Here is a 16934-nt window from a genome sequence, read left to right on the forward strand (position 1 = left end):
GACTGCTGCTGTAGCAATACTTTTTTCCACCAAAAATATTTTTATCATCCTCTGTTCTCTCACACTTTTAAAGCCCTCTTGTGAGAATCAAAAGTAATCTAAACATGGCCCACCAGTTTAGCTTCTGCTGGATGATTTGTTGATGTAAACTTGGCTTCAATTCTGCCTGAAGATTAAAGACTCAACAGCATGCATGTTACTGCCAACTTCAACCATCTGTCATTTACTCTGAAGTACATTTTAGCTGTGATATTTACCTATTTGCTGCTGTTTTGTAAACAGAACACAAAATGATGAATAACTTAGCACTTAACCTTTCCAGAACCCTTACCTCTGATTTAACACCCAGTCCCTACTTCTTGTTTAGATAGAGCTCCCAAACCAAACCCGCATCAATTCTTTTCCCTGTGATAATTTAGCAGCTAGATGACTAAAGTATGAAAAGTTTTATTTTGAAGCAGCATCCTAAAACTTCAACATATCCAAGACCTTTCATAATAATGTCTATTAAAATTTTTTCCAATACATATTGTATGTATATATACTGCATGTATAAATAGTACATGAAGTAAAATCATAGCCATTTGCAAGCATACCACATCACTTGTTAACAAAGAAAGCATATACAAATTGAGATAAAATTTCTGTGTAATTTATGCCACAACGACAACTTCAGGTCCATTTCATTACTAATAGGAGGTCAGACTATCAACACAGGATACTCACTAAGACTGAAAATCATTAGGCAATTTTGTCAAAAAAAGTGTTGTACCATTCAGTTGTAACAGTCTTGGAGGCACTTTTTTGTATTATTTCTTTCTGAACTACATCAGTGAATCTGTGTCTTTGAATAGGCTAGAATTACAGCTGTGATGTAGAAATATTATATAAATAGCATCTACAGCTAACCAAATTTTTTAATTTGGTTATGCAGTATCTCATAAAAGAAATTTCTGAACAAGAATTCAGATACAGGTTAGACAGAGAAGAGATTCAGAGCAGCCGCGCAGAAGGACTTGGAGGTGTTGGTTGATGAAAAGCTTAACATGAGCCGGCTTCAGTGTGCGCTTGCAGCCCAGAAAGCCAACCGTATCCTGGGCTGCATCAAAAGGAGCATGAGCAGCAGATCAAAGGAGGTGATCCTGAGCCTCTGCTCTGCTCTTGTGAGACCTCACTTGGAGCACTGTGTGCAGGTCTGGTGGCCTGAACGTAAGAAGGACATGAAGCTGTTGGAGCAAGTCCAGAGGAGGCCATGAGGATGATAAGGGGGCTAGAGCACCTCCCATATGAAGAGAGGCTGAGCAAGCTGGGCCTCTACATCAGTCTCTACAGAGAATTCATTATGCTAGAATGATCTGGTTTTGTTCCTTTATTCTGGAAGCCCACTTCATAATCACTTTTTCTTGGGGATCATTTTCATTAAGGGTGCACAATATTACAAGAAGAAAGAAAAAACTTTCTGAGCCTTTACCTCCCCTGATTGTTAAGCAGCAGCCCCCTAAAATCTTACTTTTAATAGTTTAGGGTAGCCTCTGGAAAAGAACTAGGTCCTTTCCCCTTCTTACACACCACAAACACAGAAGGTGTTTGTCTGTTAAACTCACTGACCCATCTGAGCTCTATGATCAAAGTGCTGCCAAAACAGTTAGTGTTTATTTTATATCCATTATCTCCTGCTTGTGTCTTGTTTGTGATTTGTTAGTGTATTTAGCTGCCAGATTGAACCTATAAAATATATAACTTGATGTCAGGGGGAAATTTTCTGTGTAAAATATAATGTTAGTAAATAAATCAAAAGCATAAATGTTACTTTACTGACAGAGTAGAAAAAGAGTAGAAAAGAGTAGTAAAGTCTTGCACTGACTTTTGTGTTTCTGGATGCTCTCTCTCTTTCTTAGTTAACCCTATCATAACTATGGAGGTGGAAGTTTTAGTCTTAATCTCTTCAAGTTGTCAGCTGTTACTGTACATAAGCTTAGGATTACTGCATTTAAAAACAAAGGCTGAGTTATTAGTATACCTGGGTGCATGGGCTCAACTACAGGGGCCTCATAGTGGACCCAGCTTTTCAGTTCTTAAAGGTACCACCAGTTACAGCAACACTTTTTACTGAACTCATTATAAATTCCCTTTTACCACAATCCTATGTTTCAATTCAACTTGTTTGAGGCTTACAATTCTGTAATACTTCTATTTTTCTTAATTTGTAAAGAACATAAAACACCTCCTGCTCTCAGGAAGAACTCTCCATCTACTTGTACATGAGCAATAACTGCCTTATAGTCAGATAACAAAAATGTGCAATTTTTTCGCCATGTTTGAGCCATACTACACACATGGTATTGCCTACAATTTGAGAAGTATGATTACAGCCAGAGAGCTGTAGAAACTTAGAGGGGACTGTTCACTGGAAACAAAAGAGAAGACAATTATCAGTGAATGAGAAAGAATATCCACATAAACTCATTTTCCTGTAATGTAGGTAAATGGCTTAAGTATAACTAGCTGAATATCTTGAGCCAACTTACCAATTTCCACTGGGAGATGGTTGATTCGATTTTTTGACAGCTCCAGTACTCTCAGATCTTGAAATAATGCAATGTAGGCTGGAATGGTTTCTATCATTGTGTTGTACACATGCCATTCTTTCAGGTAGATCTGTTCTTTCAGAGAATCTGGAAATTCCTGTAAGTTAAGTAAGAACAGATAAATAAAAACCACCAAATTAGAACTTTGTTCTACCGTATTTCTAAATACAGGGGGCAAAAATTCCACAGCCAAATGTGGAACATTTTGCTTTAATTATCATGGTGTAGAACAGCAGTTTGCCAAACTCTCATAGGAGCAGTTTGCTTTTGAAGAGCATTGCAGCTGTCTGTCACCACACGTTCATTTTTTAGCTCCTAATGCAATCTTTTTGCTGTAAAACTGAAACCTATCTGAAGTACTCAATCTGTTTGGTATCTCCCATATTATCTCTTTTTCCAGCTGGAGGACTTTTTTTCAGAACACATTTTAGTGTTTTAATTTACCCAACAAGATGTAGTAAAATGCAACACAGAACAGAAGAATGGATGTATAAAGAATATTTAAATAGGTCGTGCCATAAAAAAAAAGTGTGACTATGTTCTTAATACCTGCCAATGTTTCAAAATTTTTTTGCCAGTGTGGAACACAGTCCAAGGAACAGAAACATTTCAGATAGGATACACACATAACACCTTTTCAAAGTCTTTTTTTCAAATAAATGACTTAACTTCTAAAGTTATTCCAGAAATGTTTGAAAATTTCTTACTAAATTTCTTTAGGAAGAATAAAATAATAAATTTTTAAATCAGTCCACAATTGCAATTAATTCTTGCTTTAGTCATGCAGAATTTGTTTCTTTAAGATTTCTAGTATTGTGCCAAATACACAGGGGAAAAAAATTGTTTCTGAGTAGTTGTCCAAAATCTCCAATATATAATAGTCACTGAAACTAAAAGTTTTAAAGCCTTTAATTCTTAGAAAATTGCTTTAGTTAATTGGTATTCAGTTCAGATGTACACATCTTTCTTTGAATTATGTTATCAAATTCCTTGAACATGAAACAGACAAAAATCAATCTATAAAGTCACAGGTCAGATCGATTAAACTGCTTTTTCTAAAGCAGCACATAATTAACCAGTTTGTCCTGGTTTTTAAATCACTGTACATCGGAAACATCCGGAACAAATAAACTGGGCGAGATGTTATCACTAATTGAACTCCATAAAAAGAGATGTAAGAGTTTCAGCCTTTAGTTCCTTTATAATTTCCAAATTTTCTCCTGTGTATAAAGAATACAACACAGTAGGAATTACTGGGTTTTATACAAAGAACTTTGCCCACTTTTTTTTAACTTAGATATTTCATAGATTGCCCAAGACATTATCAAGAGTTATGCATTTTGGTTTTTTATTAATTCTGAACTTCTGAACTAGGAATATTGGTACTTAATTCTTAGCTAAATTAAAACATCCAGTTGGTTGATGTTGCCTCTAATATCAGGTCTGTTTCGATTTCCACATGCAGACACTTAGCCTGTATACATAGTTCTACCTTGCTACCTGCCTGTCCATATTTGATATGGATTATTTAATTTCTTGCTTCATTTTATCACTAGATGCATATTGCATTGTGATCCATCTTCTGTATTTGTCAGTTTATTACATTTAAAAAATAAAATGCCTCGGGGCTGGTAATGGGAAATCTCTCCAACTTTCTGAAATGGGTTTTCACTCCTCCATCTTCAGTGACCCAAAATTTTTTGTAAAAAAATAAAAGAATAAATACCAATTGCAAATTCAATTAGCCTTGTCTTTCTCACATGTACAGAATTAAGAATGCAGCACATAGGGGATAGCATTTAGCTGCAGTATCATAGTTGCCACTGTAGGGAAGAACCCTGATTCACAGAGAAAGCAGATGAAGAATAGTCATACTGTAGGAAGAAAAGATGTCTGGGTAACAGACACCATTTGCTGCTCTATTTCTCCACAGTCCAGGTCTGTCTTTGTCTTTCTACTGACCTGCTGGTTGGTTGCCCCTTGTCACAACAGACCATTTCCAGCTCCTTACTGGCAGATACAGCAGGGAGTGAAGGGGAGTGCTTCACCTGGTGAAGCTAAGAGCTTTGCTGTTTTCCCAGACTGGAGGGGATATCCCACAAATTTCTGCTTGATATATTGAAAACAATGCAGTACATGAAGTACTCTCTCAGATTAAGATCAAACTCCTTCACAATTTTAGAAAAATGGAGCCAAAATAGCTTAGAAGTTCTTTATTATTAATAAAAAAACAAAAACAAAAAAAAACCCAAAACTTTTAAATCTTTATTTCTGTCTTAAGAATAGTTTACAGCACCAAGATATTCTTGTGCAGCAACTGAAACAAACTCATATATGACTTCAGAAGAATGGAAGGAGGTTCTGTTCTACTGATTGCTCTGACTTACTATACTTTCTTGAGATTATTTCTTTATAGCTTATAAAAATATTTACAATTTGCAAACGTAAGTTTACAAATACTTCACTGTAATGTGGTAGGTTTTAGCATTCTCCATCTTATAATACATTTTATTTTTTGTTGCTGAAACTTAAATTAATGTGATATTTTACTTAATTTACAAACCAGATAGGGATGGGAACTAAAATTTGCACAAGCTTTATATTAGCTTTACTCTCTGATTCCCTTATGTTCTTTGGTAATCTGCTGCTGCCACACTAAAGCTGGCAGCCTGCTGATAAATTGTTCCATGAAGACTGACACTTGGAGGATAGCCAGTGTTTTTCCTTTAGCAGCAAAACAATACCTCTAACCCCTTTGATTTTGGGGAGAGAAAATAAAAGGAAGTAAATAGCAAACCTACTACCACTGTTGATTATACTGTTCCTAATTAGGACAGAATTTACCTGCCAGACACGAGCCTGAACTAAAACTGCCATCAAAGCTCTGACAATTTTCAATTCTGTTTCTTTTCCAGCTCTGTGGTCTTGTCTGCCATAGGCCAAACCAAAACACTGAAGCCAGATCTCCCTCACTTTTGAGAAAGTTTGGAGCTACTTCCAAAACAAGTACGTATCAGGACCACCTGTGTTACAAGACTAGATCAGGATCCAAAACTGGTACGTATCAGGACCACCTGTGTTACGTGACTAGATCAGGAATTTTATTCTTCTGGGGGAAAGAAATCTCTGGATATTAAATAAGCAGAAGAGACATTTTCTCTGTCCATTCAATGTAGCAATTTTACTTGACTCTTTGTGTCAAATAAATACCTTGCTGTCACTAACAGTGACAAGAGAATAATAAATGCAAATTCTCTGTTCTTTGTGAATATACACATTATGTTAGATGATACATCTGGGAGAATAAATGCAAATTTAGTAATTTATTTGCTGCCTTTTTCTGTGAAGAAATGATATGTAAGAAAGTAATGGTGTACCAGTAAAAAAATTTTTCTATTTTTCATTCACTTACTTATGCACATTTGACATTAAAGTTGTTTAAAGTAGGTGTACATCCAGACCCTTTCCTTAGTAAAGCAGCACAGCCAAGAACAGTCCTGCTCTCTATCAGAGTGAACATCATCACCTTTCCTTTTCCAATATTGATATCACAAATTCAAAAATTTATTTTTCCTTAATATTTTCTGAAAATCATTTCAAATTCACTTATCCACTAAAGATTAAATATTCATTAGTTAGAATCAGAAAGTAAACAATCAGAGGCGGAAAACAGAGTTAAAGTGGATCCATTGAAAAATTCCAGTGAATATTCATGGCATTATTTTCCCACAGTTTTCATTCTTCTCTAATAGTAAAGCTATTTCTCTGAAGAAATAATTTAATTCAATAGATACGTGTTTACATCTCATTTAAGTATTTCATCAACTTTCCATCATTCTCTCTAGGCAACTGATTCAAACACACAGTGCAAGAGTCCAAAGTCCTTATACAGCTCCTTTTCATGATGAGTTTGGAAAACTGACAGATAAATATAAAGTTTTTCTGAAATATACCTTAGAATCGTCAAAAAACTTGTGGCACAAGGCACTATTCTTGTGCTGTCAAGTACCAGCGGTTTGGCATATACTCACTGCTGGGGTAATACAATAGAATTCTGTCCATTTTTTATAAAGAGAAAAACTAGTCTGATTTCATTCACAACATCAGATTATGAGAGAGACTAGCCCATTTGTTTTTATAAGACCTTTTCTTTCCTAAATATAAATATTAATTCATTACTATTTGCAGTGGAGAAAAATGCACCACACAGGGATGTAGACACTTAGAACCATAGAACCTTAAGATCATCTAGTTCCAACCCCTCTGCCATAGGCAGGGACACTTTCCACTAGATCATGTTGCCCAAGACTCCATCCAACCTGGCCTTGGGAACACTGTCAGGGATGGAGCATTCACAATATCCTTTGCCAACCCATTCCAGTGCCCAACTATCCTCACAATCCTCACAGTAAGGAATTTCTTCCTTATATCTAAGCTGTTTGAGTTTAAAACCATTTCTCCTTTTCCTATCACCACCGTTCCTGATAGAATCCTTCTCCAACATCCTTGTAGGCCACCTTCAGATACTGGAAGGCTGCTATGAGGTCTCCATGCAGCTTCTCTTCTCCAGGCTGAACAGCCCCAACTTTCTCAGCCTGTCTTCATACAGGAGGTGTTCCAGCCCCCTTATCATCCTCGTGAGCCTCCTCTGGACTTGCTCCAACAGCTCCATGTCCCTTTCATGCTGAGGACACCAGAACTGTACACAATACTCCAAGTGAGGTCTCACAAGAGCAGAGTAGAGGGGCAGGATCACCTCCTTTGACCTGCTGGTTGGGAACAACACTGATAACACCAATGTTTTTAGTTGTTGCTAAGTAATGTTTACTACCACCAAGGACTTTCTCAGTCTCATGCTCTGCCAGGGAGGAGGGGAAGCTGGGAGGAAGCAGAGACAGGACGCCTGACTCAAACTAGCCAAAGGGGTATTCCATACCACAGCACGTCATGCCCAGTATATAAACTGAAGGGAGTTACCCAGAAGGGCTAGATTGCTGCTCGGGTCGGGCTGGGTATCGGTCGGTGGGTGGTGAGCAATTGTAATCTCTTCCCTTTTATTTATTTCCCTTATCATTATTATTCTTATTGGTGGTAGCAATAGTAGGACAGTTGGGAACACCAGGACTGTACACAGTACTCCAGGCGGGATCTCACAAAAGGTGAGTAGAGAGGGAGATTCATCTCCCTTTAACTGCTGGTCATGCTCCTTTTAATGAAGCCCAGTACAGGGTTGGCTTTCTGGGCTGCAAGCTCACACTGAAGCCGGTTCATGTTCAGTTTCTCATTGACCGACTCCCCCAAGTCTCTCTCCACAGGGCTACTCTCAATCCAGTCTCCACCCAACCTGTAGCTGTGCCTGAGATTGCCCAAACCCAGGGACAGGACCTTGCACTCAGTGTTATTGAACTTTATGAGGTTGTCATTGACCACCTCTCAAGTGTGTCAAGGTCCCTCTGGATGGCATTCCTTCCCTCCAGCCTGTGGACCGCACTACACAGCTTGGTGTTGTCAGAAAAATTCCTGAGGGTGCACTCAATCCCACTATCCATGTCGCTGACAAAGATGTTGAATAGGATCAGTTCCAACACCAGTTCCTGGGGGACACCACTCATTACTGGTCTCCATGTGAACACTGAACCATTGACCACAACTCTCTGTGTACGGCCATGCAGCAAATTCTGTATCCACCCATCAGATCCATGTCTTGAGTCATAAATATGTGATTGGTATGCGGAAGAGGAGGCATGGACCACTGAACTTTAAGGATGTTGTCATGCAGCCTGTTCCAGGTGAAGCTCTTACAGACAAAGGTAAATCTCATGACTGCAGTTATCAACCGCTGTCCACAGTCAGAAGCTAACCACCCTGAACAAGCATGGCCAAACCAGTACCCAAGTTACAGGAGGATTTTCAGATTCAGAGGGGCTCACTGATTATATGTTCTTCAGGTATAAAAATGCTTGATACTTATGCTTGATAATCAGAGCACTGTGGTCCAGAAGATTTCTATTAAGTTTAGTGTGACCATACTGTTACAAAACAGTTGTGACTTGAGATGTCCAGAGGCTCAAAGTGCATGTCTCAAAAAATTAGCCTAAAATTGAATGATAACTAGTAAGAATTAATGATCCACAATGAATTATGGATCTGCATAAACAAAATACAATTCCTCAGGATTCATATACTGTAAAATCAAACCCTTATCTCTTTAGCTAGTACTCTGTGCCTATTTGTCTAACATAATATTCATTGTATGAGCTTTATCTTTCCTCAGATATGTTAGAATAATTACTTTACAAGTACAAGGAACAGTGGGTCTCCACCTAATGAAAATACATTATCATTTCAGTGACATTTCAGAGGTGGGAAAAAAGTGGCACAGAGCTGCTAAAGGAAGGAATTCTATTAGGAATTCAGAATGTGTGATCTGCTCCAATATTCTGCCTTACAAAGGTTCTCTGAAGGAGACTCAAGATGATTTTCAAAGGAGCACTAACTAGGTAATTTTCAAAATAATTGTCCAGGCTATCCCAGTATATAACGGAGTGGTTTACAAAACTAATTTTTAACCTCATACTCAGCAAGGCAGAACCAGTGAGCCAGAGTCACTCTTACGCCATATGGATATGGAGCATGAAACACTAGCATCTTTATAACATGTCTACATTTTTAACATCTAGACAGCCTGGATAGTAACTAGTGCCCAACACAAGCTACCATTTTAATTGATTGAAACATTGCAAGTAACACCGTTAGTTAATAGAAGTTGATTTGTGGACTCAGTTCATATGCTGCTGAAGTTTCCAGTGAGAGCTCTTAAACTGAGACCTATGGAAAGGATGTGGTAAAGCCACCTGTGCTGGGGATTACTCTTCTGTGAGACTTAACTTCACGGGATCCAGAAAGAGAACTGGTACAGCCCAGAAGAAAGCCCAGTTCTCAAAATTAAATTTGTAAGTAAGTCAGTCATACCATCAACCTACTCAGATTTAGCTATCAACTGTCTGGAGGATATATTACTGCTTCAGTGATGAGAGGAAAGGGGAAACATAACAGAAATACTTATCAGCTGAAAGCAAGTGGAAGAGAGGATTCTGCAGCTAGTTCCCAAATGGACACTTCACAGGGCTGGGCTGTGTGCTGCTGCCAGCAGTAAGGAGGCAGCCAGCAGCAAACCAAGCTGGTTATGTGCCTGTAAAATTGCACAGACAATCCCACCTCTGACTTCTTCTAGTGGTTGAATGCCTAATCGTCCAAACTTTGAACTCATAGATGTTTTTGTGCACAAAAGACATTATAAGAACTATACCACAAATGATGCCACAGCTCCCAGCTACATAACATCCAAGCTTCTCTGGGAAAACTGTCACCTATCCACAGATCTTTTCACATGCAAACTGCCAGCCTGTGCAGCTTTTGTTGTACAGTTTGCACATTTGCCTAAGTGCAGTTTTGCGAGAGTGATAGGGGAAATTAATGTCATGTCTGATTCTGTCTTCAGTTCAGAAGCAGAAGCTGGGAGTAAAAATGACAAAGTGGTATGATTTGTATAACTTATATTTTTTAAAAAAAATCTGCAATAATTTCTTTCAGAACTTTGTGGATTTTCATATTATTTAAATAATTTTCAGCTGCTAGAGATTGGCAATGTTCTCTTATTTTGAAGGAGCATATGTCTTCTCTAAATAAATCAGCTTTGATTTTATCTTTGTTTGCAGATACCTGAACTATGTCTCAGTATGTTGTTGAGACAAGAAGTTCATTTTAACCATGCTAGAACTGGACAACAAGCTAAAGTGATGGTTCTGCAGCAACCAACCCTACCAAATAAATGATTGGCATCAGTAGAAGAAATGGTCTCCTTGATAGAGCTGGATGAGAATCAAGGTTTTCTATTTTCCAGAAATTTCATCTATTTTATGTTTATTCAGAAAAGAGCTAAAGCTAGAAAAAGTGAAAGCTGAAAAACACCTTTATATTCAAGTTCAAATCTGGGACAAATTTACATTTCAGGTCAATCAAAATATTTTTTTTAGTAAAATTTAGCTATTTTATTGATTTACTTTTAAATATTATTTTTTGTAATTAAAATCTAAAACATGTATTTAAAAATCATAAGCTACACAAAAATAAAAATTCTAATTTCACTTTCTCATTAAGTAGTGTATATTCAAAATGCATTTCAGTCAAAGCTTTAATAACTCTAGAAAACTTCAGATCAACTCTAATCCAACTTTCTCTGAATGTCATAAAAACTTTAATTTAGAGCTTACTTCCAAACTGTTATTTCATGTCAAACACAACTGAAGATAAAAAGTGCTTTTTTCAGCAAGACAGCTGTGGATTGATGCTAATATTAGTTTTGATTTGAACAGATCTTGAGAAAAATGTCACCACACCATTAGAGCAAGAAGACAGATCTCTGAGTAGTAGACTAGATATTAACGAGCCAACAAGGCTGGAGAATGTTTTCATCTCTTTCCACCCATTGGGGAATTTCAGAGAAACATACCTTACCGCAATATGATTGCTTACACCAAAATTTTTGAGAGGGCTAAACTGCAAGTATCAGGAGAGAATTTAAAATTAGCATATTTGAAAATTAAACCACTAAGTCAGGGTAAGATAGGAAATGCTTTTGTCACTTTGAATACTGAGGAAAAAACATCCATTCCATTTGCATTGGCAGGAAAAAAGGGTTTGGGAGGTTAAAATTATAGTCTTAAACTACCCAAATTCTTTAACAATAGAAATACATTTTTTCATTATATTTACCGTCCACTGTTCTCCAGAAAGGTGAAAAATGAACTTGTTTCTTTCCTTATTTGCTTCATCTGGCAACGCACGTTTCTTCTGCAGCTGAGGAGTCTTTCCATAAGTGTCCAGAATCTTCTTATCGGTGTCTGCAAAGCCATTCTTGAGGTATTTTGATTGAGGAATGCCTTTCTTCCGGCACTCTAATATGAAATTCCATTCCTGTTTTATCCTGAAATATGGCCAGAAAGGGTTATGCATATCAGCTGAACCAGTATGGCAAATAAGTCTTAACGTTCGATCTTTGTTTGCGCAAGTATTTAACAAAATATAATTATGAACCTAATGTATTCACCATTTAAAAAAAAAATAACAAAAAATAAAAGACATTCCTAGAGTCATTTTTAGATTTCCAGATTTAATATAGATTTCAGATGAACAGGGTTTCATTTACTGACTATAACACAGTGACTCCCAGCGAATGACAGAAAAGTGGAGTACACTGTCACAGAAAATAACATAAATGATGTCATTTATTTCAATAGGGTAGGAAATACGTTCTCACTGAACAAGTTATATGTATAAACAAAAATGGGTAAGAAGTTAGAAATAATCCCTTTTCCCTGACCTTTCTTGTTCAATTGTAATGATCTATTTTTATTTTTTACACGTTATCTTCCAATATCATCCTAGAGGGTGAAGGTAGAGCTCAAAATTATGACATGCCAACTAATTTTATATTCAATTTCAGTGCAACTTTAGGCTCACCTCTAAGGCAAACTTTTATGTATATAACTTCAGGTGCAAATTCAGTTTGATATAATTAAGCATTGCCAAAAGCACATGCTTTAATTTAGGAAAGATTTATTTCAGCTTAGTCAATTAAGGAACAGGCTGATTAACTGAAGCATGCCTTCCTTATACCAAAATAAGACTCTGTAGAGCCTCTTGTCTCATAAATTTGGTCTCACGCTTTGAATACTAGATTCTTGTGGTATATAAGATTCATTTATTTGATCTCCACCTAGAAATTTTAAGCTAAAGACTTGAAGAAAACTGACAGGTGAAGAAGGGGACAAAATTCAGGATAATGTGGCCCCTAGAAAAAGTGGAAAATGTCATGTGTTACAAAAAAAATCTCATGCCAGATTTCAAACTTCAAGTTAAGGAATAACAAAATCTGTACACATATGCCCAGCTAAACATGGGACTTTCTCTAAAATGCTAAAATGTTAAAAAAAAAATAGCACATGAAACAGAATGTCTGCTGTTAACTCACAAGAAATCAGTTACAAACTGAGATACAAGAAGCATCTTCTAGACTTGGTGAAAACAAGCAATTTTTGGACACCCACAGCAAGAAATGAGATAAAAACTGCAAAGCAGAGTATATTTATGGGAATATGATTGCATAGTTTAAAAGTCATATTTGACTCAATGTTATCAAAAGATATCTTTCAGGATCAAAACTGCATGACTAAATGGGAAAGGTATTAAGGAGAGAGGTGTAAACTGCCCAGCACAAATAACGGCACTTACTGAAACCTTAAAGTATGTTAGAGAGGCTTGGAAGAAGAAAGTACAGCAACAGCAGGAGGCTTCATCTATTAACATACACATAGCATATTGGCAGACAATACACGCTTTTGGAAACTACATATGAGTATTTGTCAGAGCAGCTATCCTGAGAGACCACAAGAGGACCTGATTCAGTCACAAGGAGAAGCACACTATACGTGGGTCATCAGAGAACTACAGAAAGACCCTTCTGTAATAATAGCTGCTATGTATTCCCATGCAACATCTTTACAGAGAGAAAATAAAGAAAAACATCTACAGATATTTCAGAAGATGAGCTACATAGAACAGTGAAATTGAGCTACATAGAACAGTGAAGTTGTATAAAAATGCAGCTCACTGGATAAAGTGCTGACAGACTGCATAAAGATAGTTCATCCTCAGAGTAAGCACATACTAATGAAGACACTCTAAGGATCTCTTTCTCCCCTGATTTCCAAAACATTAGGAGGAAAAAGAAAAAAAAGGCATTTATTTTCAAATGAAAACATGAGAAAACAGTATAAAAATTAAATATAAAATCAGAACAAAACAAGTGAAGTTACTTACTGCAGGTATACAAATTAATAGGAAAATGATTTCTAACACATCAGAAGCAGAAAGCATCTCAGTGAGACAGTGAGAGCAATTACTTATGAAGGTATGAAAGAAGCGATGAAAGAATAGTCAAAGAAGTTATTGAGAGCTGCAGAAAAGTTGCTCATCCTTGGCTTCATTTTTCATTACAGGCATCAGTATGCTCTTTACAAGTAGACACCTGAAGGACTTTCTGATATTTACTGTCAATAGAGGAGGCTTGAGAATTTTTTAAAAAAAATACATATTTGAAGTAAATCGCCCAGTTCCTCTCAGTGTCTAATTGTGGACTGATTTATACCACAGCAAGCTGTGATATTTTAATGAGTTAGTTAGGAAGAAAAAGGCTGGACAGGCAGACAACATTTCCAGCAACACATTCAGCTTAGGGAGTCCTCAGAGGGGGATGGAAGCTACTATCACAGCAGAGTCTATCACCAACCCACAACATCTCAAATTTTTTTTCTGAAGCAACTTGATAGAACAAAACCAAAGAAAACAGATTAGAGAAGACTCAGCTCTTTCAGCCATTTTGTGATCCTTCACAACATGCTGCATCTGATACTTCTGGTTACAGGGTGAGAGACACACAAGTACTTGATTGCATGAGGCAGCCTTACTAAAGGATATCCCTGCCAGCTACAGTCTGGAAGCACTCAGATGACAGAATTTTTCATATAAGCAGACATTAAAGTTTAAACACCTCTTTCAGATGCTTTGACACATGAACCAATTCATTTTTTAGTGTTGATCTTGCCTATTGAATTTGTCATTTGAAATCCAGAGACCACTAGCACAACAGAGAGCAGACAATGCAAGAGTAATAGATCACTAGGAAAAGCTAGATCAAATATGACTTTCATATACTGTAAGAAGAATATTCAGGCCCAGACCACCTACTCATCTTTTACCAAAACTCGTCTACCAGTGAGCATTGTTAATTACCTATAAAAGCTCTGTATTCCTGTGTGAGGTGAGTGGGAGGTGAAGTGGGCAGGGAGGGTGTGGGGAAAGTTCATTGACTCCTCAAGGAAGAAAACAAAAAGACATGAACTGTTAAACGTCAGGAGCTGAAAAAGACCAAAATTCTGGTATTGTTTTTTTTTAATCTTGAAAATAATCCTATCTTTACTTACCACTGATGTACTGTTGTTTCTCACATCCTCCTCCAGTCCTTCACATACAGCCTTTCTGTACCTCTGTGAAGCTTAATTCTACATTACTGCCCTCTCATTTCCATGGAATTCTTTGCTTTTTCTACTAAAGCAATAAAGATTTTACCTCAGTGCGTAATTCAATGCACTAAAAAAGCTTTGCCCCAAGATGCTTTTCTTGTATTCATTGCTTTTTACTAACGCACGCAAGATGACTGACTCGTTCCTCACAGTATAAATTCTAAGGATGTCAGAATCTTAAAAACAGAAAGAAGAGGTCAAAAAGTCTAGCTCTTGATAAAAAGTAAGGCACTGAACTGTTCTGCTACACCTTTGTGCTCTACCAGGTAGACCCCGGGAACACAAGAGTAGAGGGCTCAGATCTAAATTGTTAGTCTCTCACAAGAGATATAGAAATTAGCAAGAAGGGAGTTACATTAAAAATGAAATAATAAACTGCCCTCTGATACTTCATTGATAACACATACAAAACATAAATCTCAGGAGGTCATGACAAATTTTTAGCCAAATAAAATAAAATGCACATAACAAAAACTTCAGTTAACCAAATCAGTCAGTGAAATAATAACCTCAGAAGAAAGACAGGTGTTAAAAATTAAAACTGTTTAGGAATTCAACATGGATATCCTGCAATGATTTGGAAGACTCGTGTAAAATTTCATCTTTACTCATACATTAGATGATAGCAACATGCTCTGTTTAGCTTTAAAAGAAAGCTTATGGTCATGAGGCTAAGTACTATGTAAAGCACATCTTGAACAGATGAAAAGTGAATTAATAATCAAGCAACAAAAATGTATAATTTTATACAGTGCATCTCAGAATGAAAATATGGTATATCCCAAGGGCAGGGGTCCTAACAATCTACAGCACTCACTTGTAACCTCGGGGTGCACACTAACTAAATGAATCAATATGAACCTTCCTGACCTGAAGGTGCAGATTAGATCAAGCCAATATGTTATCATTAAGCAAAGATTGCAAAGCTTTAATTTGCAGGTTGCAGTTGAGATCAAACCAAAGAGATCTATTCAGTTCTGTCATTGTCAAAAAATTGAGGTGAAGGTACTTTTAAATATCTTTATGAAAATAAACACCATTTTAAGTCCTCCTATAGTGATAACCTTCAAATAAAATAGAATTGCCACCACATTTGTCATATCTAGAGGCTATTGCATGAATTTTCAGTAAAGATACAAAAAGCACCTAATATAATGTGACAAACATTAAAAAAAGAAAAAAACATCCACACAAATAAAAGCAGCCTTTAAATGTGTTAATATACTTTCAGAGAAATTAGATTTCTGGTCTTAGCACTTTAAAGGCTCCTGATATTCCAGGAACACATTTTCACATATGACTAACAAATGAGTTGGTTACAAAATCACAGCCCTCCTGGAGTTTATGTCTTTTTATTACTAGTAATCAATAAAATATTTTAGTCTTCCTCTAGAGATTGATCAGTTGTAGTCAGATTAAAGAAACAACTACCATTTTCAATATTCAGAAAGTCAAAGCTAATTATGGGGGAGTATGAACAGAAAAAGAACCCAAACCTGAGCATACGAGCCAGGTGAGATCTCAGGTTCCAGTATTTTACTTCAATCATGCAAATAAACCAACTGATTTTTAAAAGGTTGATTTCATGCTGCTAATGTTTGTCAAAATTTATGGTACATACCTTTATATCTGTAACACAAAAACACACCTCTCACCAATGCAGACTGTAAACAGTATAGAAGAAAGGTTAATTCTGGCAAGACATTTCCCAATACATTGCTGTTTTTCAGTAAGCTTTCAGGACAATACATTATTCAGGTCATTCACATGGGCCAGGGCAATCCCAAGCAAAACTGCAGATTGGGCAGAGAGTGGATTCAGAGCATCCCTGATGAGAAGGATTTGGGGGTGCTGGTTTACAAGCTCAACATGAGCCAGCAGTGTGTGCTTGCAGCCCAGAAAGCCAATCGTGTTCTTGGCTGTATTGAGAGAAGTGTCTCCTCCTTTACTCTGCTCTAGTGAGACTCCATCTGGAATGCTGCATTCAGCTCTGGGGCCCCTAGCACAAGAGAGATGTGGACGTGCTCAAGCAAGTCCAGAGGAGGGCCATGAAGATGGTCAGAGGGCATGCAACACCTATCTTGTGAAGCACCTCTCCTATAAGGACAAGCTGAGAGAGTTGGGATTGTTCAGGCTGGAGAAAAGAAGGCTCTGCAGAGACCTTAAAGCAGTTTCCAATAGCTAAATGAGGCCTACAAGAAAT

General features: G+C 37.0%; 1 protein-coding gene across 1 annotated transcript in view; it reads right to left on the reverse strand.

The window, feature by feature from the left end:
• Positions 1-16934, reverse strand: part of LRRC2 (leucine rich repeat containing 2) — a 53412-nt gene that overhangs the window by 31353 nt on the left and 5125 nt on the right. Inside the window, exons 2-3 of the mRNA XM_010021405.1 lie at positions 11364-11574; positions 2529-2685 (exon numbers count right to left, since the gene is read on the reverse strand). Of these exons, the coding sequence (XP_010019707.1) occupies positions 2529-2685; positions 11364-11574 (368 nt within the window). The remainder of the gene's footprint in view (positions 1-2528; positions 2686-11363; positions 11575-16934) is intronic.

This window comes from Nestor notabilis, unplaced genomic scaffold (genome assembly GCF_000696875.1).
Source record: "Nestor notabilis isolate BGI_N333 unplaced genomic scaffold, ASM69687v1 scaffold6039, whole genome shotgun sequence".
Classification (NCBI taxonomy): domain Eukaryota; kingdom Metazoa; phylum Chordata; class Aves; order Psittaciformes; family Psittacidae; genus Nestor; species Nestor notabilis.